The sequence below is a fragment of the Amblyraja radiata genome, chromosome 13 (assembly GCF_010909765.2).
Source record: "Amblyraja radiata isolate CabotCenter1 chromosome 13, sAmbRad1.1.pri, whole genome shotgun sequence".
NCBI lineage: Eukaryota > Metazoa > Chordata > Chondrichthyes > Rajiformes > Rajidae > Amblyraja > Amblyraja radiata.
In genome coordinates, this window is record NC_045968.1 from 45,178,398 (window position 1) to 45,205,283 (window position 26,886).

Below are 26,886 nucleotides of genomic sequence, written 5' to 3' on the forward strand. Positions count from 1 at the left end.
CTGCACATCTCTTTTAAACGGTGCCTATCTAAACTTAAAGCCCTGTCCTATCGTCCATGGCATTTTCACTCATGCTGTCAAATGTTCTGGCACTCATAATTTAATATTCTTCTATCAGGTCTCCCTTCAACCTCCACCATTAATACCCCCTAATCTAAACAGCATTCTGGTAAACCTCTTCTGCACCCTGTCCAACAGGTGAAAATCGGAACATTGTTTACATACAGGCTTGTTCTAATCATCCTTAAAGAGAGGGACATGCAAGAGCATGGGACTATCCAGCTACATGATGCTATATCTACATGATGCAGAGACCCTGAATCAAAGGCATCGCAGCCTTGCTCCATACTGCGTTGCAGATAGTGATGATGGAATTACGAATACCACTCCCTTTCCTTTATCAAGAGCAAACTGTAAGAAGACCAGAAATATTACTTTGTGGCATCTAAATTGTTGTCTGCAGGACCTTTACCAATGCAGCAAGTGTGGCTTGACCCCATTCTTCTCTCTCCCTCATCCACCAGGTGTTTCCCATTGCCTCAGAAGATGCCACGACACAGCATGTACCAGTTGGCACTTTCTGGGGTCTACTTACAGAGTTAGTTCATTGACACTCAACACATGGGTATGAACACATGTGGCAGGGACAACCAAAATTCTGACTCACTTGTCAACGGACCAATATTGCTTGGGACTTGACTCGCTAATGGACCAATATTGCATGGGATTGGACAAATGCTCACCATGGAGAAAATAGCTTCAAAACTCTCCACATGGCCATATAGACTTCGAGCCCAACTTCCTTGCCGCATTAAACAAGATCATAGGATATTTAATCCGTCATTTAATCGTGACTGAAGTATGTTTCCCTCTCAACTCCATTCTCCTACCTTCTCCCCACAAGCCTTGACGCCCTTACTAATTAATATCGTATCAATCTCCGCTTTAAAAATACCCAATGATTTGACCTCCTCAATGATCGGTACGAATGAATTCCACAGATTCACCACCCTCTGGCTAAAGAAATTACGCCTCATCTTCATTCTAAAGATAATTATTTTAATTTGAGGCTGTGCCCTCTGGTTGTAGATTCCCTTACTACTGGAAACATCCTCTCCACATCCACTCTAGCTGAGCCTTTTATTATTTGATGGGTTTGAATGAGATCCCTCCTCGTCCTTCTAAAGTCCAGTGAGTACGCGCCCAGGATGGTAGATGTTTTATAAGTTACTTCTCAGCATGCCCCTGATTTCTACCGGTCGGTCAGCCATAGGAGTGAATTGGGACTGACCGAAGAGAGGAATGTTGACAAGAGAGACTACGTCAAGATCTAACCAGCAAATGGTAATAATGAAAAATAATGAACTGAGACCACAGGGATCTTTGCATTGCTGGTAAGATGTTATTTTGTGTAAGAGCTTTATTGTTTCATTAAACATACAGCTTTGATGCATGGATTTACTGGAGCAAATCAAATACCAGTCTACTTCAGTCAGAGAACAGGCTAAGTTCAGTATGAGCAGTTTGGAAATTCACGGCACACATTACAGGTCAACACACCAATAAACAACTCGGCTTCCGCCCACCACAAAAATATACAAGCTACAAAAGAGCACAAAAAGAGCAGTTTGTACAACAGCAGGAAAAAACAGAAGCTCATACCAAAGTGTGCAACTTGCATTGAACAATATTTCTTTTGCTTGAAGTGTACAATATTACTTCTTAAACCTCTTTGCGGCTTTAATAGGGATGCACAGCAGTTTTCACGGTTCATGGACTACTTCTGGTTTCATTACAATATGTAGTACTAAACTCTAGGCACCTAAAGAGTGAGTCTGTCAACATCCTTGCCTCTTGTTGTAAAAACAGTTAGGTTTCTATTAATGTTAAAGAGTTGAATTATTTTGCAGACACTTTTGCTGTTTGGCTATAAGGGGAAATAGAAAGTGTAAATTGAACACCATTAGATTAACTATAAAAAATAATCAGGCACAATACATACTGCAAAGGTTCAGAGCTGGATAACATTGTTCTTCCCTGGATGGCAATGCCAGAGTGCAACTGTTTGAGCAGGTCTTCATGAGTTTATTAGATCAAGCCCAAGTTTCACAGTAAAACGAAACTGCCCAGTTAATATCCTTTGTTTAATCTAATTCACATGTTGATTTTTGTTTTGTTTTTTGTCAAGTCCACTGTATGTTGTTTTGTTAGTGGGAATATGGTTGGACTTAACTGTACAATAGGAGTTTCATTAACATCACTCAACTTTTTGCAACTTGCTTCACTCATAAGTTCTTAAATCATATGAGCAGAATTAGGCCATTCGGCCCATCGAGTCTACTCCGCCCTTCAATCATGGCTGATCTACCTCTCCCTCTCAAACCCTGCCTTCTCCCCATAACCCCTGACATCTTTACAAAACAAGAATCCATCAATCTCCGCCTTAAAAATACCCGAGGAGCATCGAGCTCATTAGCTGGTCTCAGCCTGTTCCATTGTTAATGAGCCATTTTTAAATAGGTTTTTTGATTGAAAATCTCAACAGAAGCAAACAGTTAATAACTAATAATTGCACTGTAACTGAATTTTCAAGAAGATTCCAATGATGAGACTTGCTCTTTAAGGTAAATCTACTAAAAAAAGTACCACAGTATGTAAAAACTAAGCATTCAGCAAAACACAATCAAGCCGGTTCTGATAATTATGAATGAAAGGAGTACTTCACCCTATATAACTGTCAAATGCTTTCAAAGGATTAGCATGAATTTGAATTATTTTTTCTGCATTCTAGTTTAAATAACTTGAGACAAAAATGTTGATTAGTAAATCTGCAAAGAAAGTGATACTGACAGAGTGCTAATTAAATGAGTATCATAAAGTTTCCTTTTAAAAAAAATGTTCACATGAATCAATTCTTAGGTCCACTCTGGTGTCTATCTAGTGTAAGGTAACCTAGGAGAACATTACACAATAGTCCCACCTTCATTTCCTCATTGGCTCCTCTTCTAGTCTCTCCGCAAGAGACATTAATTTTATGACCATTTCCAGTCATTGTATTTTGGACACTGGCAGGTCCACTTTAGACAATCTCAGTATCCACAAGGACCACTAATGTTGTGGGCACAGTCCATTATCAAGTTTTACAGTTCACAAGTTAGTGTTGCTTGCAAGGCTCCACGTGCTCTCCTCTCTCAATAAAATAAGTTCAAGGAATCAACTATCAAAAACAAATCTAAATTCCTATAAGCTATGGTGCATTGTTGGTTCACAGAGACAGAAAAACACAAAATATACCAACAATCGATTTCTTTAGCTTGGAGCTCTTATCATTTCTGAATAATTCACAATCTAATAAGATAAATATTTTTAAGATCAGTAGCCACATTGAAAACATATTTCATTAACATAGCGATTAGTTTAATAAACACAAACAATTCCAATTCAAGTATTCTGCATAAAACTATTTTAAATGATAGAACTACCTGTACTAGAAAATGACCATTTAACCCACAAAGCAAATCTCGTAAATATTTCAGCTGTTTCCTGTCTTAGAAATATTTAGCCGGTGTGTGTGTTCTTGTGTGTCTGCTTGTGTGTCAGTCTGTGTGAGCATTTTATCTTCCTTTTATATACCCATAAACGAGGAGCTGTGCTTTACAAATCTTTTGTTTTAATTAAAGTGACAAGTGGTTTATCATCAGGGCTGTAATCTTCATAGGCCACGGTGGTTGCATCGTACATCGCTGGTCTGGACTTCTTACCAAACCTAAAGTGAATATAGATGGAGAGACAAAGAGTGAGAGAGACTTTGAGGATTTGTACTATAACAACGAGAACTTTATACATTTCTGGAGTTGCTGGGGATTACTGCAATACCCCTTATCAAAAGTTTTACATTCATTACAATCATTTACTTGACCATGTTGGGATTAATAATACAGGCCTTAATGAAAACATCATTGGGATATTCCACATCTGTGGCTGGCAGTTATTAGTAACACTTTCTGAAACATGGTTATAATGGATTTTCAAATTGAAAAGGAATTTGAGTTTAAATACCAGGAATGATGGACAAGTTTGTGCTATTGTGCAGGGCCGCGATGGTTTCAGTATTCAACTGTTGTTTAAAACGGAATACAGAGGGGGTTAGATGTTCTTGTGCATGAATCATAAAAGATAAGCAGGAAGGTTCAACAAGTAGTTAAGGCAAACAGCGTTTTGACCCCTTCATTTGCAAAGGGGTTTGCTGGGAGATGGCTGCCCTGCCAGCAGCGTGTTAGTCAATTCTACTTTTTTAGTTTTTTTTTAGTATGTCCAAATGTTTGTTTTAATGTCTCTCGGTGTGTCTTGTGTGGGGGGTGGTGAGGGGGGGGGGGGGGGGGAAACAGCTTTCGGTCGCCTCCTCCACTGAGAGGTGACTTTTTCCATGTCGCCTCCCTCGCGGCCTAACACCAAGGATTGGTACGGCCTTTCCCGGAGATGGGCCCGGAGCTACAGCAGCGGGCGCAGCATGAACATTTCATCGCGGAGTGGGCGAGCCCTCGCCGGGGGTCGCCAGAAGTGAGTGGTCCGATCACCGGCCCGCGGCAACCTGAAGCCGGTCTGCGGAGATTCCAGCTGGTGCGGCATCCGGAGCCTGGGATCCCTCGTTGGGGACCCCAGAGAAGAAGAGCTCCGACCGCCGACCCGCGGCCTACATCATTTAGAAACCGCGGACTGCGCTGCTTCTAACTGCGGGCGCAGTGGGGACTTACTTACTTACCATCCGGAGCGGGGTCCCTCGCCGGGAATCCCTGGAGGGATCCGGTAGGGAAGTACCGATTCGGGAATTACCTTGCCTGTACATCTTGCTGCCCGCAGCGGCGACTGCGGAGGTTTATGGTCCCGACCACGGGGAAAAATGGAGGAGGACTGACTAAACTTTGTGCCTTCCACCGCAGTGATGAATGATGTGGTGGATGTTTTTGTGTTAATTTTTTTATTATGCATTGTGTGTTCTTTTTTAATTTTACCGCTGCTGGCAAGTTCATTTCATTGTATGTGACGAATAAATCTGACTATTGACTATTGAGTTTAAGAGTAGGGAGTATTCACCTGTAATGCTGTTTACAGTTTTAGTCCTAAAAATAAATGTTGTAACATTGGGGATCATAGTGGAAAGGAGATTCACATGGCTAGTTCCTGTGATGAGAGTGTTATTCTATCAAACTAAATAGTTTGCAACTGCATTCCTTGAAGTTTAGAAGAATGAAGGGTGACCTTATTGAAATGTAAATGATCCTCAGTATGCTTGACAGACTAGACATAGGAACGTCTTCATGAGTGAGAGTCTTGGACAAGGAGACTTAATTACAAAATTAGGAGCCAGTCATTTAAAGCTGAGGTATGTAGACGTTTCTCTACAGAGGGTGGTAAATCCTTGGAATTTTCTACCTCAGTTTGTGATGGAAGCCAGTCGTCAGAAATACAGACACTCCGCGACTTGCGTAAGGGCTATGATCTGTGGACTCTTGGTTAAGTCAGATGGTACGTAAGTCAGAAACGGAAGTGCTATTGTGCACGTGTAAATTTACTATTTGTCGTTGGAGCTGCGATGCGGAGACCACGTGCGAACATCTATGAGACGAGCTGACTCGTCTGCAGAAATGGCCACATGCGCAGTAGTGCACTGCAACCGAGACACACAACTCAAAATAAAGCAGTGGGCTTAAAGAATTGCTTATGTACGTGTGAGTTTAGGTGAGTCGCCTATTACGTAAGTCGGGAAGTGCCTGTACTTAAAGTGGAGGTGGATACATATATGATAGATTGAAGAATAGAGGGATATGGAGCAATGCCACAGAAGAATAGTTGAGGCCAGCTTTTGCATCAACCATTAAATGTTGGGGATGTTTTGAAGAGCCTAATGACCTATGCCTGCACTGATTTTCTTGTGTTCTTGATTCAAACACAGTATTTAAAGTTCTCTTGTTTGGGGGTAAATAAAGGTTTGGGCTGAACGAAAATATTGCTAAAGTTGCTGAAAATATTGCTGAAATTTGGAGCAAGATTACCTGGCATGTCTGATTGAAGCTATTGCACTGCTGAATTCACTGTCGATGCTCCTACAGTTGTAGAACTCTTCATAAGATGGCCTGGAAGAGCCCTGGTATTCAATGCGGCTGATGCGACAGATCCCCACAATCAGAATAATCAGCATCAGAACAAAGGCCACGCAGAGGGCCCCGATGATAATGTAGAGGGAGTGACGAGGCATGTTGTTCAGACTCTCTGCCATCTGATCAGATTTCCATTCCAGGTCTGCATTTAATTAGAGAGAGATATTCAAGGCAAAACATTATACCGTCGCTTGAACGCTGGTATCTAGAGCAAGGGATACTGTGAAGAGCACAACATTCTACGATATTGCAAATGATGTTCTTTTTTTTAAGTGAGGAGAATTTAACTATGTTAAAATTCAGGATTTTACTAAGTATTTTGTTTTGTTAACTTACCAAATACGATGTAAAGATTATTACTATAGAATGCAAGTTGCTGCTGGAATTGTGGATTACAAGAGAATAAAGGATCGCCTGTGAAAGTTGGCTAAAAATCCAAGACCTGTAAATTCTCAAATCATTATTGTTAAACATTTCTCTAACCTGCGATGTGATTCTTTCCAATGGAATGAATAATAAATACATCTCCATCGTTGCTGATTTGTATCAGGCAAGGATTTAAAAGTGGAAAGCTTATTGTTCTTTTTGTTGACACATTAGCAACAACCAGAAATTTTGCTCTTCCACAAAATTATAAAATAATTGTTATAATAAAACAATAAAAGAATTGGGCGGCACAATGGTGCGGCACGGTGGCGCAGCAGTAGAGTTGCTGCTTACAGCGCCAGAGACCCGGGTTTGACTCTGACAACGGGTGCTTGTCCTTATAGAGTTTGTACACTCCCCCTGTGACTGCGTGGATTTTCCACGTGTGCTCGAGTTTTCTCCCACATTCCAAAGACAAGCAGGCTTGTCGGTTAATTGGCTTCTGTAAATCGTCCCTAGCATGTGTAGGATAGTGCAAGTGGACGGGGTTATCGCTGGTCGGCGTGGACTCGGAGTGCCGGAGGTCCTGATTCCACACTGTATCTAAAGTAAAGTAAAGTGAAGTCAACAAAACAATTTTATCTTCAGGAAAACAAAGTGCTGGAGAACTCAGCAGCATCTGGGGAGGGAATGGACAGGCGATGTTTTGGGTCAGAATCTTTTTACAGACTTTATCTCTCGGATGAACCTGTCTCGGCAATTCCCGATGAGGGCTAAACAGGTCAACATTTTAAGATATCAAGAGGATGTACTTACGGACATCGCAGTTAATTCCAACCCAGCCGTGTGGGCAGTGACAATTGTAGCCATTTGCTTGGTCCACGCAGGTTCCTTCATTATGGCAAGGACTGCTCTCACACTCATTTACATCAACCTCACATTCTTCACCTGCACAAGTAGAAGAACAGCAAGAATGGTGGTTAGATTTGGCACGAGGTTTCAGTACGCTAAACCTTCCCCTTATCTGCCCAGTGACAGAGATCGGTGATGACCACATTGACTGTAGAACCACATTCATTGGAATGAGGTTCTATTGAACCAAAGGGAAAAATCTGGTCAACATATAATTCTGAATTATTCACCATGGTCTACAAGAAAGGACTAAATCTCAAGCTCCAGGGGTGAATGTGTTGGAGATGCATTGTGCAGTCTGAAACATTTGATTTCCATTGAAGATAGACACACAAAGTTGGAGTAACTCAGCGAGACAAGCAGCATATCTGGAGAGAAGGAATGGGTGATGTTTCGGGTCGAGACCCTTCTTCAGACTGGTTAGGGAAAAAGGAAACGAGAGATATAGATGGTGATGTGGACAAAAGACAAAGGACATTTATTGTCACATACACCAATTGGTGCAGTGAAATTGGAGTTACCATGCAGCACACAAATAAGATAAACACAACACTATAGAATTTAACATAAAACATAAAAAGCATCCCCCCACAGCGGAATCAACGTTTCCCACTGTGAGGGAAGGCACCAGAGTTCAGTCCTCGTCCTCTGTTCACCTGTGGTCGGGGCCTATTGAGGCCTCCGCAGTCACCGCAATGACGGCCCGATGTTTCAGACCCTCGAACGGAAGAACACTCTCAGCGGCCTGGAACCTCCGAATCGGCAGCTTCCTACTGGAGACTGCGGCTTCCGAGGTCCACAGGCCGAGCCGGGCGGAGATTCAACGCTGGTGACCTCAGCAAGAGATCCCAGGGCTCCGCGATGTTAAAGTCAGCGCCGCCAGCGGCTGGAAAGTCAGCACCGCCTGCGGTTGGAAGCTCCCGCAGGCCACAGCTCCACGGTGTTCAAAGTCGGCAGTCCCAGCACTCCGGAGCTCCAACACGGCGATTCCCGGTAAGGCATCGCTCGCTCCGCGATGGAATCCAATGCTGCGCCGCTGCTGAAGCTGAAGCTCTGGCCGGTCTCCGGCAGGAAAGGTCGCGCCAATCTAGACGGTAGGCCGCGAGGAGGGGGCGAAGATGCGGTTCGGAGAATAGTCGCATCCTCGACCAGGAAGTGATTAAGAAAAACAGTTTCCTCCTTTCCCCCCTCTCCCCACATAAAAAATACTAAAAGACCACCAAAAACAAATTTTAAAACAGACTAAAAATAACAAAAAGATTGAAAGGACAGACAGTTGCAGGCGAGGCAGCCACACTCGATGGCACCACCACATCGGAGATGGGAAAAAGTGGAGAGATAAAGAATAATGAATGAAAGAAATGCAAAAAAGTAGTGATGATAAAGGAAACAGGTTTGTAAGGTGAAAATGAGAGTACGACTTGAGTGGAGGAGGGATAGAGAGAGAGGGAATGCTGGGTCTACCTGAAGTGACACAAATCAATATTCATACCAGTGGGCTGTAAGCTGCACAAGCAAAATATGAGATGCTGTTCCTCCCTATATGAGATGCTGTAGCCTCACTCTGACAATGGTGGAGACTGAGGACAGAAAGGTCTGTGTAGGAATGGGAAGGAGAATTAAAGTGTCCAGCAACCGGGAGATCAGGTTGGTTCAGGCGGGCTGAGCGAAGGTGTTCCGCAAAACAATCGCCCAGTCTGCGTTTGGTCTCGCCGATGTATAAGAGTCCACATCTTGAACAACGGATACAGTAGATGAGGTTGGAGGACTAACCTGAAAGGACTGTCGGGGTCCATGGACATAGTCGAGGGAGGAGGTATAGCGACAGGTCTTGCATCTTCTGTGGTTGCAGGGGATGGTACCTGGGTAGGTGGTGGTTTTGGTGGGAAGGGATGAGTTAACCAGGGAGTTGTGGAGGGGACGGTCTCTGCGGAAGGCAGAAAGGGGTGGAGATGGGAAAAAGTGGCGGGATCCCGTTGGATGTGGTGGAAATTTCTGATGGTTATGTGTTTTATGCAATGGCTGATGGGGGGGGGGAAGGTAAGGATTAGGGGGACTCTGTCTCTGTTGCGACTAGTGGGAGGGGGAGCAAGGGCGGAGCTGCGGGGTACTGAGGAGACACGAGTGAGGGCCTCATCTAAGATGGGAGAGGGGAACCCCCGTTCCCTAAAGAATGAGGACATCTCGGATGTTCTAGTATGGAACACCTCATCTTGGAATGGGGGATAGATTCTATGCAGAAAGCAGGCTGGGAAGCAGTGTAGTCTTAATAGTTGTGAGAGTCAGTGGGTTTGTAATAGACGTCAGTCAATTGTCTAAGTTTGACTTCTTGGGAGTGCCAGTATTTTCTTGATGGCAGAAGTAAACGATTTGGTCAGAAATTAAAGAACGGAAAATTACAGCTCCAACAACAGGAACTAAGAGGCACGGTTGTGCAAATATCTAGAAAAGTGTGGGCGGCACAGTGGCACAGCAGGAGTGTTGCTGTCTTATAGCGGCAGAGACCTGGGTTTGATCCTGATTGGGGGTGCTGTCTGCACAGAGTTTGTACTTTCTCCTGTAACCACATTGGTTTTCTCCATGTGCTCCGGCTTCCACCTACAGTCCAAAGACGTACAGGTTTGCAGGTTAATTGGCTTCTGTAAATTGTCCCGAGTGTGTAGGGTAGCATTAGTGTACAGAGTGATCATGGGTTAGTGCAGACTTGGTGGGCTGAAGGGCCTGTTTTCACACTGCATCATTAAAGTCTTAAGTCTAAAAGTCTAAAAGACACATTTGGATCTTAAATGGGAATAACAAGATAGAATTGTACGAAGAAGCAAGGAACTGCAGATGCTAGTTTACAAAGAAAAACAAAGTGGTGAAGTAACTCAGGCTGCATCTCTGGAGAACATGGATCGGTGACATTATGGATCGGGACCCTTCTTCTGACCCGCTGGGTTATTCCAGCACTATGTCTTATTATTTATTTTTTATTGTATGAATATTGATTTCAGAAATAAAATCACAGTGACAATCCTATATCAGAATTCTGATTTGAATCAATTTCTGACCTCTGTTTCTCTTGCCTGAGCATCACACAGACTGTGATTTGATCAGCAGTATTTCCTACTGAGTGCGGCTTCATAACAGTATTTCCTCTTGTACTAAAGCCGAATATACAAGAAGCAGCTGTTACTGTTAGTGCTGGAAAACTACTCACTGAAACTTGTACACGATGTTACCACTGAGCCACAGGACAAAAACATAATGGAAGAACATAAAGATAGTAATGGGATTAGGTCATTTGACCCCTTGAGATGCTCGAGTCTGCAAGAACATGGCTGATTTTTTATCTCAGTACTCATGTCCTAACTTCATAGCTGCCTGGAACAGAAAATTTCAAAGATTCACCACTATCTGATGGAAAAAAACTTTTCCTCATTTCAATTCTAAATGACCCGACATATATTTTGAGATTCCAGGCTCCTTAGCAGGACAAAACAGCCTTTCATCTCTGTGTTTAAGAAGGAACTGCAGATGCTGGAAAATATGAAGGTACACAAAAATGCTGGAGAAACTCAGCGGGTGCAGCAGCATCTATGGAGCGAAGGAAATAGGCAATGTTTCGGGCCGAAACCCTTCTTCAGAACGTGATTGGGGACGATCAGCCATGATCACATTGAATGGCGGTGCTGGCTCGAAGGGCCAAATGGCCTACTCCTGCACCTATTGTCTATATCCTTGTTTAAATGGGGAGACCAAAGTTGTGCTCATTAACCCAGGAGTGAATAATTGGAGCCCAAGCACCAATCCCGGGCACTCCACTTGTCATGGGAACCTGAGGCGGACCTGTTTATTCCTGCTCTTTGTTTTCTGTCTCTTTCTTTCTTTCTTCCTTTCTTACCAAACTCTCAATCCATGCTAGTACCATGGACTTGTTTTCTAATTGCATTTTGCACTAATGTCTTGTTTCTTTACAATCTTTTCCTTTTCACTGTCTTTCAGGAACCGTGTCATTTATGTGTAATTGATGTATAATTGATGTTTTAGTGTGTGTCTGAGTCAATGTGCCTGTGATGCTGGCACAGTAGCACAACGGGCAGCACAGTGACGAAGCTAGTAGTGCCTCTGCCTCACACTCACAGTGTCAGAGACCTGGGTTCGATCCTGACCTCAGATGCTGCCTGTGTGGAGTTTGCACATTCTCCCTGTTACCGTACGGGTTTCCTTCCAGGTGCTCCAGTTTCCTCCCACATCTCAAATACGTGCGGGTTATTAGGTTAATTGACCTCTGTAAAATTGCCCCTAATGTGTAACTAGTGGATGAGAAAGAGGGATAACTGAACTAGTGTGAACACTAATCAACAGAAACTCAGTGGGCCGAAGGGCCTGATTCCATGCTGTATCTCTAAACTAACTCATCATACTGATGTATATGATAATAAACTTAACTTGACTTCTATATTACCCCTAATTCCATATGCCGTAACTATTTTTATTGAGCAATATTGGGATCTCAATGGATATTTCTAAGGCAGAAATTGATAGATTCTTGATTAGTACGGGTGTCAGGGGTTATGGGGAGAAGGCAGGAGAATGGGATTTCATCAGAAGTTTTCTGAAAATCCAAATACACCATAACGTCTGGTTCTCTCTAATCTACTCTACTGGATACCATTTTTAAAGAATTGCAATAGGTTCGTCAAATATGATTTCCCTTTCATAAATCATGCTTCAATTTTACTGCTTTCTAAATATCTTGATAAAATAGTGTCATACAGCAGGGGATGTTCACATTAAACAGTGGGCACTAATCTGTATTAATTCATCTTCCAGTACTGGGCCTGTAGCCTTCAGTGTCTGGGCGATTCGAGCATTGTCTCAACAATTCTTAAATACTGCTAGCAACTCTTCTTCCACCACGTTCCCTGCCAATGCATTCCAGGTGGTGAAACATTTTGTCCTTGGATCCGCCTTGGATCCAGTTCTCCTTGGATCCCCTTGAAACTTCCAAACCCTGACCTTAAATCCGTGTCCTGTAGTTTGCTTCACCTCTGATTAGTTTAGTTTAGAGATACCGAGCGGAAACAGGCCCTTCGGCCCACCGAGTCCATGCCGACCACCGATCCCCGTACACTAACATTATCCTGCACACTAGGGACAATTTACAATTTTACCGAAGCCAATTAACCTACAAACCCCTATGTCTCTGGAGTGGGGAGGAAACCGGAACCCACAGAGAAAACCCACACGGTCACGGGGAGAACGTACAAACTCCGCACAGACAGCACCCTTAGTCAGGATTGAACCCGGGACTCTGGTGTTGTAAGGCAGCAACTCTTCCGCCGTGACACCATGCTGTCCTCTCCGTAGCGCTCATAATTATATTCATCTCATTCATGTCCCCTCTTAAGTTCACTCTAGGGAAAACAGACCTAGCCTTTCCAGCCTCTCCTCATAACTGAAATGCTCTAACCTAGACAAGGTCTCGGTGAATCCCATCTTTCGCCTCTCCCGCACTGTCAGATCGTCATATCACATCCATTGTTCATAAGTTCATAAGTTCTAGGAACAGAATTAGCCATCGTCTACTCTGCCATTCAAACACGACTGATCTATATTTCCCTTTCAACCCCATTCTCCTGCCTTCTCCCCATAACCCCTGACACCCATACTAAACAAGAATCTGTCAATCTCGGCCTTAGAAATATCCATTGATGTCCTCCACAGCCGTATATGGGGAAAAAATCCACAAATGTACCACCTCTGACTTACAGAAATTCCTCATCATCTCCTTTTTAAATGTAATTCTTCAATTCTGTGGCTATGACCTCTGGTCCTAAACTTTCCCACTAGTGGAAACAACCTCTCCACCTCCTCTTTATCCGGGCTTTTAACTATTTGGTAGGTTTCGATGAGGTTCCCCCTCATCCTTCTAAACTCCAGCGAGTAAAGGCCCAGTGCCATCAAATGCTTATCATATGTTAACCCAGTCATTCCTGGGATTATTCTCGTAAACCTATTCTGGACCTTCTCCAGCACCAGCACATCCTCCCTCAGATACGGGGCCCACGATTGCTCACGGTACTCCAAATGCGGTCTGACCTGTGCCTTATAAAGCCTCGGCATTACAACCCCGTTTTCATATTCTAGTCCTCACAAAATAAATGCATTGCTATGGATTCCAACTTTTTTCCCACAAGTTTCAAATTCCTCTTTCACCAAACGTGAATTCAAAAGCACTTTGGTGATGCCCTGAGCATCTGGAAAGGGAATGGGAGGAATCTGACTGCATCCAATTTGATAATTATAGTGCTGCCACTACATTGGCACAACAAAGCAAGGATTCTTGTCGCTGGCAAATTACACACTGCAGCCAAACACCAATCTTCTCCAGAAACTATCAATTAATTGGCTAACTATAATATATCGTTCTCTCTGTGGCCATACTTCCTGGCACCTGAAGCACTATCCATCTGGTTGCTACTCCGTACTAAATACATTTATAGTGTTTACATCATTGGAGTCAAAAGATGCGTGTTGTGTAGATGTTAGATTATTAAGTCTGATCTGTGTTGTAAAGTGTACAAATACCATGGCTGAGAGTGTCCACTTTGGTCATGAGTGGCGCTGCCGTACACATATTGTGCAGAGAAATTATGCTCGTTGTCAGAAGTGAGTTTTCTTCCTTAAGTTAGAACTAAGTGTAAAAGGATATGATCCTGATATGATGGACAGTAGGTGGAAAGAGGCTCCTTTGGGGCAATAAATACCAGCATTTTATCGTTTAGTTAACTTTGGTTTAGTTTAGAGATACAGCGCGGAAACAGGCCCTTCTGTCCACCGAGTCCGCGCTGACCAGCGATCCCTGTAGACTAGCACTATCCTACACACAAGGGACGATTTATAATTGTACCGAAGCCAATTAACCTTCAAATCTGTACGTCTTTGGAGTTTGGGAGGAAGCTGGAGTACACGTGGAAAACCCACGTGGTCACAGGGAAAACGTACAAACTCCATACAGGCAGCACCCATAGTCAGGATTGAACCGGGTCTCTGGCTCTGTAAGGCAGCAACTCTGTGCCATCCTTGATCCTGGGTTGAGAGAAGATGGGAGGATACTCCTTTGGGGCAATAAATACCAGCATATTATAGTTATAAAAGCTGCTATTAACAGGCACACTTAGTCAGCATTTTATAAAGTAATTCTTTAAATTTAGCATTTTAAATAATTTATGGGACTAAGAAGTGATAACTGTAGATTGATTATGCATGTCAACCAATCACATATAAGTTAGCATCACTAACCCCACCCCACTATAACGTTTATATTAACACTTGCTTCCGGCACTGCTCAGTTCGAGCAGCAGTTGGGATGTTCTGACATCTAACCATCCTTTATGCTGTTAAAGTCTATGTGCTGATTAAAGATGACTTTGGATCACATAGGGTGTCTGCTGTCTGTCTACAATAACCTATTTCAAAATTGTTGAAAGTTACTTTATCATATAAAACATTTTTATTCAGTCTGGTACAGCAAAGGTGAGAAACTTAATTTTAAACAATTCAAATGACTTTGAAAATATAATGTAATAACATTTGCCGGTTGTACAGTAGCCGGTTTATGAGTACATTATATATTTGTCAGCTTTCTGAATGGCTCTATCAGTATCCCCTGATACAAAAATGACATAACTTTATAACTCTATAAAGTACATAAATGGGCATCCTTATTGGAAACATGCAATTTGTCCCGGAAATGTGGTTAAAGATGCTTGTGGCCTGTTTCTGTGTACTTTTCAACGTCTATAAAAGACAGCTAAAAATGCATTTTCCACTTAGCTAATTTACTCTTGAAATTCCTTCTTTCCTTTCCAGGGTTCATCCTTTCCTGGATGAATTAGGTTGAACAACACAACCAGCTGGAAGCTAAATTGTCTCTTGTTTCAGTCACAGCTTTTCCTCCCTAGTGCGTTAACCTCGCCTGGCTTCTGTACACGGCCCAGGTGGATTTCAGAACCTTATTGTGAATAAAACACAAAGTGCTTGAGTAACTCAGCAGGTCCGGCAGCATCTCTGAGGACACGGAGAGGCGTCATTTTGGGTCGAGACCTTTCTTCAGACTGAAGAAGGGTCCCAACATGAAACATCACCTATCTATGTCCTCCAGAGATGACCCGCTGAGTTACACTGGCAATTTGTTTGTTTTATTCACAACTCCAGAATCTGCAACTCCTTGAGTCTCCATCCCTTAGGGTTAAGGTTAGGATTAGGAGCGTACAATGAGTTGCACTCCAGTCAGAGAAGAACAACGCATGACTTGCTGCTATGACGACGCTGAGAATCGATTGTTCAGTTTTTGATAAGCAGTGTGCTAAAATGTCTCACATTATTGGGGTCGTGTAATATCACAGATGAATACTTATTTTCTACTCTTTACACTGGGCAATGTATTGCAGATCCTACATTGGAATATCAACTTTTCTCAAATACTAGAGGATATAGTTTTAAGTTTTAAGGTTAGAGAGGGGAAATTTAAAGAAGATGTGTGGGGCAGACTTTTCATGCCTGGAATGAGCCGTCAAGCAGTGGAAGCAGATACGATAGTGGCATTTAAGAGGCTATTAGAGAGATAGATGAATATACAGGGAAAAGACGGATGTTAATTACATGCAGAGAGAGGAAATTAGTTTAATTTGGCATCATATTCGACACAAACAATGTGGGCCAAAGGGCCTGTTTCTTTACTGTACAGTTCTATGTTCTCAATGACCACCACAATTAAGGTTGGTATGAGATACAGTAAATTCTGGCAGTTTTAGATTCTTACTCCTTTAGAATTAGACTATTACCCAAAGATAATGTTTTGCTTGGAGGAGTTGATAATAAAAAACATGAAGTCAGTGGCGGACTGGGTCTAAAAATATTGGTTGCCAGGAGACAAAGGGGGCCCACTTCATCAGGGGCCCATTGGGATAAATGCTAGGGTCCATTACTCAGGTACTAAGAATAAACAGTTGGTAAATCATAGTTCAGTCAAGCAGTGTCGACAGGGTATAAGGAAAGGGAATAGGTGTTGGACAAATTTATTGGAGTTCTTTAAGGATGTAGCAACTAGGTGTGGAGAGGGATCAGGGTGTCCTGATCCATGAAACATAAGATTGGCATGTAGGCAATGCACGTGATTAAAGGCAATTGGAACACTGGTCCTTGTTGCAAAGATGATGAAGTATAAAAGCAGAGAAGTCTCGTTACAACAGCGGAGGGCATTGATAAAGCTCACCCTGTAGTATTGCATACCTTCTGTTCTTATTTAAGGAGAACTATATTTACATTGAAGACAGTTCAAAGACAGTTCACTACTTTGATTCCCGAGATTAAAGTGTTGTCTTACGTTGAGCTGGTTGGGCAATATTGAGTTTAGAAGAACAAAGTGATCCTCTTGGAGAGTGTTAGGTTGAGAGAAGGCTTGATAGAGTGAATGTTGAGAAGATAAATTCCCTTGTTCGGGGATCTAGAACTAGGGGGGTATGTAAGAGTCCAGGCAAGATGAAGACAATAAGGAATGTCTTCTGAGTGAGTCTTGAATTTTGGGAATTCTCTATCTTTGGAGTTTGAAGCATTAAATAAATGCATTGCTAAGATGCAATGTCTACAGCAGAGTTAAATTCTTGGGGGAATAAGCAGGAAATTGGAGCTGAGGCCAAGGCTTGAGGAATGGTGTTACCTACTCCTGCTTCTTTGTCTATATTCTTATACAAAGCATTGGTGTTACACTGTGTTCCTGCTTGTTACTGAATTGCCCAATTCCAGTTTCCATGAAAATAATAGAATTGAAAATCAAGTGAGTTCTATTTCAGCCCGCTCCATAGATCATTGCCCAAACAATAAAGGGAAAACTGATCCTCTCTGAAATACTGACTTCACAAACATGGAACAGTACAGCACAGCAATAGGCCCTTTGGCCAACAATGTCCGTGCCAAACATGATGCCAAGATAAACTAAATCATCTGTTTGCACATGACCCATATCTCTATTCCCTGCATATCCATGCACATATCAAAACTCTTCCTAAATGCCACTATCGTATCTGCCTCCACCACCATCCCTGGCAGCGTATTTCATTCACCCACCACCACTGTGTAAAAAATACTCGTCGCCCACATCTCCTTAAAACTTTACCCTTCTCACCTTAAAGCTTTGCTCTCTAGTCTTTGACATTTCCGCCCTGGGAAAAAAGTTTGGACTCTCTGCCATATTTCTGAATCTCATTATATTATATAGATATCAGGCCTCTCCTCAACCTCTGGCATTCCAGAGAAAATAATTAATGTAATTAATCAGCAATACGGTTGACACAAGACAAGCAAAATGTTATAGTCATATGAGTGTACGTGAACAAATTGATCTCTGCACCGCTCTACGACCAGAGGCCACAGCCTCAGAATAAAAGGACGTGCCTTTAAAAAGGAGATGAGAAGGAATTTCTTTAGTCTGAGGGTGGTGAATCCGTGGAGTTCATTGCCGCAGACATATTTTTGAGGATGAGATTGACAAATTCTACATTAGTATGGGTGTCAGGGATGATGGGGAGACGGCAGGAGAATGGGTTGAGAGTGAAAAATAGATTAGCCATGATTGAATGGTGGAGTAGACTTGATGGGCCGAATGGCCTACTTCCACTCCCATAACTTACAAACTTGTGAACCATTGCTCAGAAGAACAAAATCAGCTTTGAAGTTATTTTGAAAATATTCTTGTAACGTCCTCAGTTCTTCAGACCTACTTATTTGACATCTTTAACCAACTGTTAAACTTACTACATCTAAAGCTCATTCTGAAAAGGACTGGGAAACCAAAGTTCCAAACGGATAAATAAAGTTAATTGAAATTGAAATTGAAATTGATTCTGGGCGCCTATCTACTACCTCTACTACAATGAGGGAGTACATCATTGAAACGTACCGAATCGTGAAAGGCTTGGATGGAGCGAATGTGGTGAAGATGTTTCCACTAGTGAGAGAGTCTAGGACTAGAGGTCATAGCCTCAGAATTAAAGGACGTTTCTTTGGGAAGGAGATGAGAAGGAATTTCTTTAGTCAGAGTGTGGTGAATTACAGTAGGCTGTGGAGGCCAAGTCAATGTATACTTTTAATAATAATAATAATAATAATACATTTTATTTATGGGCGCCTTTCAAGAGTCTCAATGACACCTTACAAAAATTTAGCAGGTAGAGGAAAAACATGTAAGGGGAATGAAATAAATAGTAGACATGACTAGTACACAAAGTAAAGACAGAATACAATTCAAAACACAATATGAGGCAATTAATGCACAGATGAAAAAGGAGGGGGACGTGGGGCTAAGGATAGGCAGAGGTGAAGAGATGGGTCTTGAGGCGGGACTGGAAGATGGTGAGGGACACAGAATTGCAGATCAGTTGGGGGAGGGAATTCCAGAGTCTGGGAGCTGCCCTGGAGAAGGCTCTGTCCCCAAAACAGCGGAGGTTGGACTTGTGGATGGAGAGGAGACCGGCTGATGTGGATCTGAGGGACCGTGAGGGTTGGTAGGGGGAGAGGAGGTCAGTGGGGGGGCCAGGTGGTGGAGGGCTTTGTAGGTGAGGATCAGGATTTTGTAGGTGATCCGGTGGGAGATGGGAAGCCAGTGAAGTTGTTTGAGGACTGGAGTGATGTGATGCCAGGATTTGGTGTGGGTGATGAGTCAGGCGGCTGCGTTCTGGACCAGTTGGAGTCAGTTGATGTGGGTGGAGCTGATGCCAAGGAGAAGTGAGTTGCAATAGTCCAGTCGGGAGAAGATGAAGGCATGGATGAGTCTTTCAGCAGCGGGAGGTGTGAGAGAGGGTCTGAGTTTGGCCATGTTGCGGAGATGAAAGAAGGAGGTTTTAATGACATGGCGGATGTGAGGCTCAAGGGAGAGGGTGGAATCAAAGATCACGCCAAGGTTGCGGGCCTTGGGAGATGGGGAGACAGTGGTGCCGTCGATGGTGAGAGTGGGGTTATTGATTTTGCTGAGTGTGGCTTTGGAGCCTATGAGGAGGAATTCTGTCTTATCGCTGTTGAGTTTGAGGAAGTTATGTTGCATCCAGGTTTTTATAGCTGACAAACAGGAGTTGATATGGGAGAGGGGCGGGTTGTGGGGGGATTTGGTGCCGAGGTAGATCTGGGTGTCATCGGCGTAACAGTGGAAGTCCGGGTTGAAGTGGCGGAGTATCTGACCAAGGGGGAGGATGTAGATGATGAAGAGGAGGGGGCCGAGTACGGAGCCTTGGGAAACGCCTTGAGTGACTGTGGCTGTAGCAGAGGTGTGGTTATGGAGAGAGATGAAGTGGGATCTGTTGGAAAGGTAGGAACGGAGCCAGCTGAGTGCAGAGCCTTCAATGCCGAGGTCCTTGAGTCTGGTGAGCAGGATGTTATGGTTCACTGTATCGAAGGCTGCGCTCAGGTCGAGGAGGATGAGGATGTTGAGGGAACCAGTGTCAGCAGAGGTGAGGAGGTCGTTGAGGACTTTGAGGAGAGCAGTTTCTGTGCTATGGAGGGGGCGAAAGCCAGATTGGAGGGGTTCAAGTGGGTTATACGCAAGGAGGTGGGAATGAAGTTGCGACGCAACGATACGCTCCAGGGTTTTTGAAAGAAAGGGGAGGTTTGAGATTGGGCGGTAGTTAATGAGAGAGGAGGGATCAAGACCAGGTTACTTTAAGATTGGTGTGACAGCAGCAGTTTTAAAAGCGGAGGGGACAATTCCTTGGGACAATGAGGACTTGAAGAGATTAGTGAGACAGATAGATAGATAGATTCTCGATTAGTACGGGTGTCAGAGGTTAGAGGGAGAATGCAGGAGAGTGGGGTTAGGTGGGAGAGATAGATCAGCCATGATTGAATAGCGGAGTAGACTTGAGGGGCCAAATGGCCTAATTCTGCTCCTATCACTTAGGACCTCCCTCCATGAAGCTGTTGCAAGGAAGCCTTGCACTCCTTTTAATTACAGTAGGTAGCTGACCATTTATTGATTTTTTTTGTATGAAACACTTCACCTTCCTCTCTCCTGACTCTTCTGCATATCCTTCACTCATTGCTTAATGCTGCAGAGTATTTTGCATGTAAGGAGATAGGATTGATGTCGAAGGGCTGGTAAACCAGGGAAAGCCATGGGCAATGTGGCAGATTCACTTTGGAGAGAATGTTGGTTCATATACTTACCTATTGACTGAATCTCCTGAGCACTTGTATGCCAACTTCAGTGCTGTTAAATCTCAAGCAAGTTATGTTTCTGGCTTGCATGATAGTTAACTAATTACAAGATACAGTTACTTACCTCATCGATCACCCAGCGTGTGATGTAAATTGGGATGAACTGCTTGGCAAAGTTTAAAGCAGGTTTTAGTGAGATGGATTTTCTTCACAAGATGAGATGTGACCATACTGCTAGTAATTCTACTGTTACACCACTTGCCTGAAAATCCAGATGCACAAACGCAGGTAGTATTGAGTTCCTTGCTGATGCAGGTGGCTCCATTCTGACAGCTGACATTAGCACATGGATCCTTATATAGGTCACAATGTATACCTGGAAACAAACAACAACTTTATAAAAACAACTATCATTTATGAAAAGTCCCAAACTGCCTCAGACGAAGCTGTCAAACAAAATTTAATGTTGATAGACACAAAATGATGAAGGGTCTTGACCCGAAACATCACCCGTTCCTTCTCTCCAGAGATGCTGCCTCCAGCATTACTCTAGTAACTGAGTTACTCCAGCATTTTGTGCCTAACTTCAGTGTAAGCAAACCTCTGCCATTCTTACCTATACAAAATATAATGCTGGGCTGTGCCCAGTGTTACGTATATCTGTGCATGAGAGACAGTACCACCGGGGAGAGCGTGGATAAGTATGTAGATGTTCAAGGGTATCGCAGAGGAGGTGAGGTTTAAAGGTTTAAAGAGCGAATTTAAGATATTGGCAGTTGAAGGCACTACAACTGTGACTCAGTGACGCAGCGGTAGAGTTACTGCTTTACAGCGCCAGAGACCCGGGTTCGATCCTTTGCCAGAACCAAAGCAATGGTGGACGGTAGTTTGAGTGAATGAGGATAAGGTTGGCAACATTTAATTTGACCAGGAAAATGGTTTCCGAGCAATGGTTGCTGTTCCTGTGGTTACAGAAACTGTACAACTGAAAATCCACATATTATAATCCTGCTTCACATCTCAAATAAAAGCAGAAGGTGCTGGAGCTGCACAGCAGGACAGACAACATCTGTGGAAAGAGAAAGGCTGAGACCCTTTGTCAGATATGGGAAATAGAGTTAATAAGTTGGTACGCACATTTACTAATTTGTCTCACCTTTTCCGAGATATTCCCTTGTTTCTACACAACCCTCCCTCCCTCCTCTGCAACTACAATTAATGTTACTCTCTTTACAAGTTCCGATGAAGGGCCTCAGCCCTGAAATATTAGCTCTGTTTCTGTATCCACAGCTGCTGCCCAATCTCCGGAGTGCCCCCAGCATTTTCTGTTGTTGTTTCGGATTTCACAGTGCCTGCATTTTGTTTGTGATCTCCATCCACTTCCCGCTAGAATATAACCATTGCAGGAAGCCGAGTCGAGTCGGGTATATTTGCACAAGTATGTTGTGGCACAGGTACAGGTACAAGCAAGAATTTTATTGTCCTCTCTGGGACACTCGACAATAAAACTCTCTTGACTCTTGATGAAAATCACGCAGCAGCATCATAGTCACAAAACATAATTCTATAAAAGTATGCAAAATAGTGAAAAGAAAAAGACTGCATAAACACAATTAGAAAACAAGTCCATGGTTAGGCAAGAGGTAGTCCATAGAGCTCCATTGCTGAGGTGGGATCTGGGTTGTGAAGAAGGTCTGAAGAAAGGTCCCAACCCAAAAAGTCACCCATCCTTTTTCTCCGGAGATGCTGCCTGGCCCGCAGAGTTAGTCTAGCACTTTGTGTCTATCTTCAGGTTGTGCAGTTGGTTCAAGAAACTGATGGTTGTTGGAAAGTTTCTGAACCTGGTGATGTGGGACTGCAGGCTTCTGTACCTCCTGGCCGATGGTAGCTGTGAGAAGGGGGCACAGCCTGGAAAGTGGGGCTCAATGATAATAGAGGTCGCTTGCTTGAGGGAGCATGCTTTATACCAATGTTTTTGGGTGGCTGTGCCCATGATGGACTAGGCCGAGTCTCTTCTGTGGCTCCAACATTTTGGCTTGACCTGCATTAAAAAGATTTGGTAGAAATTCTGACCTTGACTGGCCTTTTTGGCAAGTGCTAGAATTGGTAATGACCCAGTGCAACAAGAACATGGGCTCATCTTTGGTGCGTTTTTGCAGTATGTTGCCATTAATCAAATCTAACAGAATCCATAAGATATTTCCAGTGCAATGGATTTCAATGTGTATTTTTAGGTTTTAAGAATGTTTACGAAAGAGAGTGAACTATGTTCTTAGACAGAAATGAATTATGAGAAGAAACCAGCTGAGGTAAGGAGAAGATTAAACATGAGAAATGTTGGAATTGAGTTCAGAAGTTCCTGTATGACAATGCAGGTACCAATGAAATATGGCAGCAAAATAATATTGAAATGTTTCCCTTATAGGAGAACGTATGAACGAGAATGGCTTCCATTCAATGTTCGCCCCATTTTTCAACCAAACTGAGGCTGGATAGAGGTCACAATTATTCCCACCTACCATGCAATGATGACGCAGGATGCAACGTTGGTCCAAACTTAGTTATCATTTAACTGCTTTCAGGAGGCTATTATGATGCATACAAACACAGTCTGCTGACAGGGGGATGAATGTCTCAATGATTAAAGGATAATCAGGGTGTTGATAAAAAAACAGTATCAATGTTGACCCACCGAGTCCACGCTAACCATTGATCACCCGTTCCCACTAGCTCATTGTTATCCCACTTTTATATCCGCTCCCCACACACGAAGGGTAATTTACAGAGGCCGATTAGCCTACAAACCCGTACGTCTTTGGATCGTGGGAGGAAACTGGAGCACCCAGAGGAAATCCACGTGATCATTTGAGAGAACATGCAAACATCACACAGACAGCACCCGAGGTCAGGATCGAACCCGCGTCTCTGGTGCTGTGAGGCAGCAGCTCTACCAGCTGCACTACTGTGCCGTCCTAGTATGGTTATGAGAGGCAGAGGATAGGGTTGATTTGGAAAGGGTGGCAGCTGTGGCAGAGCTTCAAATACAGGGAAAGCAGTAGTTAATTTAGTGGGAATGTTGTACACAATCCTTGCTTACTGAGTTTGCTTCAGCCAGCACATTACCTCAGGAGGTTATGTAAAGTAAAATTAGTCTGATAACATAAGAAAAAATGCTTTGTTGCAATGTAATCATTCCCAAAGAAAGTATGGAAAAATTGGTTTCCAACTGCAATTTGACTTCAGTGGTTTAATTGAGCCTATTTATTCAAGGGCCCCACAGTGGGGAAGTGAGCTATGCTGTTAGGCAACATTTCAGATTTGATCTCTGGTTTGCATGGAGCCAGCTGGCTTCTGCTGGGCAATGAACCCTGCACTTGGCTTCAGAAAAAAGGGAAAATTGGCCAACAGACTTGAATCTTGAATGCTCTAATTGTTCACTTTAGGACAGAATGTAAAATGAACTCAGAAATATCACATTGATCTGTGCAATATTTGTATTTATTTTGCCTTATTTTTTTAACTCAGTTTATTGAATATTTTCTTTCTGTTCTCCCCTGCACGACTTATGGGATCCTGGGTGATACTGGGCAGGATGTTACTGAGGTCAACCCTCATTTGTGATGCATGGTTGATTTGCAAGTGCGACGTCCTGGGGAAATATTTGGCCTCCCCATAACGCAGTGTGGCCAGAGATCTGTAGTGCAGTGGTTGAGCTGCTGCCTCCATCGCCAGAGACCCTGGTTTGAACCTGGCCACGGGTGCAGTCTGAGGGGAGTTTATACCTTCTCCCTGTGACCACATGGGTTTTCTCTGGGTGCACCGATTTCCTCCCACTTTCCAAAGACATGTAGGTTAATCCGCTTCAGTAAATTGCCCCTGGTATGTGGAACGGACGATCGATTGTCGGCGTGGACTCGATGGGCCTGTTTCCGCGCTGTATCTCGAAACTAATCTTTCTAAGCAGATTGCTTCTCCTATCTAAATCTAATGCAAATTCAGAACGTTCACCACCACAAAACAACTTCAAATCGATACTGCAGCTCTGACCTAAATCAAAAGGTGAATCTGTTTTGAAAGCATGCATCTTCAATAGTAAATGAGTTGAAGTTGTATTTTTCTGCAGTGTAAGAGAATTTATTCATTGACTGAACACAAGTCCCTTAAAAACATCAACTCCTCTGACCTACCTTCATATTCAGCAGGACACAGGCATTCGTAACCATTTACCAAATCTTTGCAGGTACCCAAGTTCTGACAAGGTGCTGAAAGACATTCATTATATTCCTCCTCGCAATACAGACCGTGGTAACCTGTGGAGAACAAAGGTTTTGTACGTAAATCATACTGTAGAAATGATCATTACAGACTGCAAATGAAGGATAACCCAAGGGATAAGAGACAGTATCTAACCCACCTTAACATGAAAGGATCAGTTGGACATAATATTATTACTTGTGGGCAAACGTGGACAGTGGAAACACACAATTTAAGAGCTGAACTAAATTTGCTCAGACTAATTGATTTTTTATCTAATCTTTCACGGAATCATTTGAAATGGTGGCATACTGTATATCCTCTTGAACTGAGGAAGCTCTTGAGAATAAATCACATGCTGGTGGGTTTGGAGTTGCGCACAGGATATAGAACATAGAAAGGTACAGCACAGGAACCATAGACATAGAAACATAGAAAATAGGTGCAGGAGTAGGCCATTCGGCCCTTCGAGCCTGCACCACCATTCAATATGATCATGGCTGATCATCCAACTCAGTATCCTGTACCTGCCTTGGACCCACAATGTTTGTACTGAACATAATACCAAGATAAACTAATCACATCTGCCTGGGCATGATCCATACACCTCCATTTCTGGCATATCCATGTACCTATATAAAAGCATCTTAAACACCACTATAATATCTGCCCACCACCACCATCTGTTGTAGTGCGATCCAGGCACCAACCACCTCCTGTTGAAAAAACTTGCCTTGCACAACTTTTTTCAAGTTTGCCCCTCTCAGCTTAAAGCTGTGCCCTCCAGTCTCAGACATCCTGGAAAAGGTCAGACTAAGGATGACAGATATCCTTCCTTAAAATACATTAGTGGATCCGATGAAGTTTTAACAAACAATCTGGTAACTTCATGGTTAACTTCACGGGGACTTCCCTGCGCCTCCATCTTGTGCCTTATGGTTTCCAGCTCCAGTTCCCTACACTCCAACTCTACGACCACATCCTAACCCAGTCCCGGTACCACAGTCACATTTGCTTTCTCGGGACTTGCCTGTGCCTCCATCTTGTACCTCATGGTTTCCAGCTCCAGTTCCCTACCTCCTCCAACTCTTCTCCCAATTCATGGCTGCTGTTGCTTCAATTAGCTTTTAAATACTAGAATTTACATTTCTCAGCTACCCAGGTGAGCTTTGACCTCCTGTCATTGGATCAATGGTGCAATTGTATTTAGATCATTTGTTGTAAGAAAATAATGGAATTCTGCCTATGTTTAACTAACTTATTTCATTGAGATTTTCTCTGTCAATATTTGAACGGATGTTCAATTAGGAAAACAGATACATTGTCAAATAACTCGTGCTTTAGTTGAGTTATTGACAGTATTTTGGATGCTGGTCTACAATGGTCTACAATGTTCTTGGAGCTGATGTCCCAGTGTTGCTGTATTCTCACCTGAATATTCTGAACCCTGATGCTGTTTGGAATTTGGAATTTCAACAGATAACTATGTCAGAAACCTGACAGGATCTTCATTCATGGTGTAAGCTTAGAATTAACTGCTGAGCAATTCTTAACACATCAAACTTAGAGTTTTAGTGATACAGCATGGAAGCAGGCCCTTCGGCCCACCGAGACCACACCGACCATCAATCACCCTTTCACACGACTTCTATGTCATGACACTTTCTCATCCACTGCCTACACATGAGGAGCCATTTACAGAGGCCAATTAACCTACAAACCCGCATTGCCTTTGGGATGTGGGAGGAAATCCGAGCATCCGGAGGAAACCCACACAGTCACAGGGAGAACGTGCAAACTCCAAACAGAGAGCACTTGAGACCAGGATCGAATTGACAGGATCAATCTGGCGCTGTGAGGCAGCAGCTCTACCAGCTGCGACACCATTTGGAATTTGATTTTTTAAAACTATTATTTAGTCAACTACTATGATCATTGGTTACCATAATATAGTTTTATGACAGTCAAAATAATAAAAAATAAAACACATATTGAAAATTTT

General features: G+C 43.1%; 1 protein-coding gene across 1 annotated transcript in view; it reads right to left on the minus strand.

Annotated features, from left to right (window-relative positions):
• Window positions 1-1,388: 1,388 nt before the first annotated feature.
• dner (delta/notch like EGF repeat containing) overlaps window positions 1,389-26,886 on the minus strand; it is a 231,198-nt gene continuing 205,700 nt past the window's right edge. The window contains exons 9-13 of the mRNA XM_033031924.1: window positions 24,818-24,940; window positions 20,893-21,006; window positions 7,341-7,472; window positions 6,054-6,300; window positions 1,389-3,766 (exon numbers count right to left, since the gene is read on the minus strand). Of these exons, the coding sequence (XP_032887815.1) occupies window positions 3,655-3,766; window positions 6,054-6,300; window positions 7,341-7,472; window positions 20,893-21,006; window positions 24,818-24,940 (728 nt within the window). The 3' untranslated portion in view covers window positions 1,389-3,654. The remainder of the gene's footprint in view (window positions 3,767-6,053; window positions 6,301-7,340; window positions 7,473-20,892; window positions 21,007-24,817; window positions 24,941-26,886) is intronic.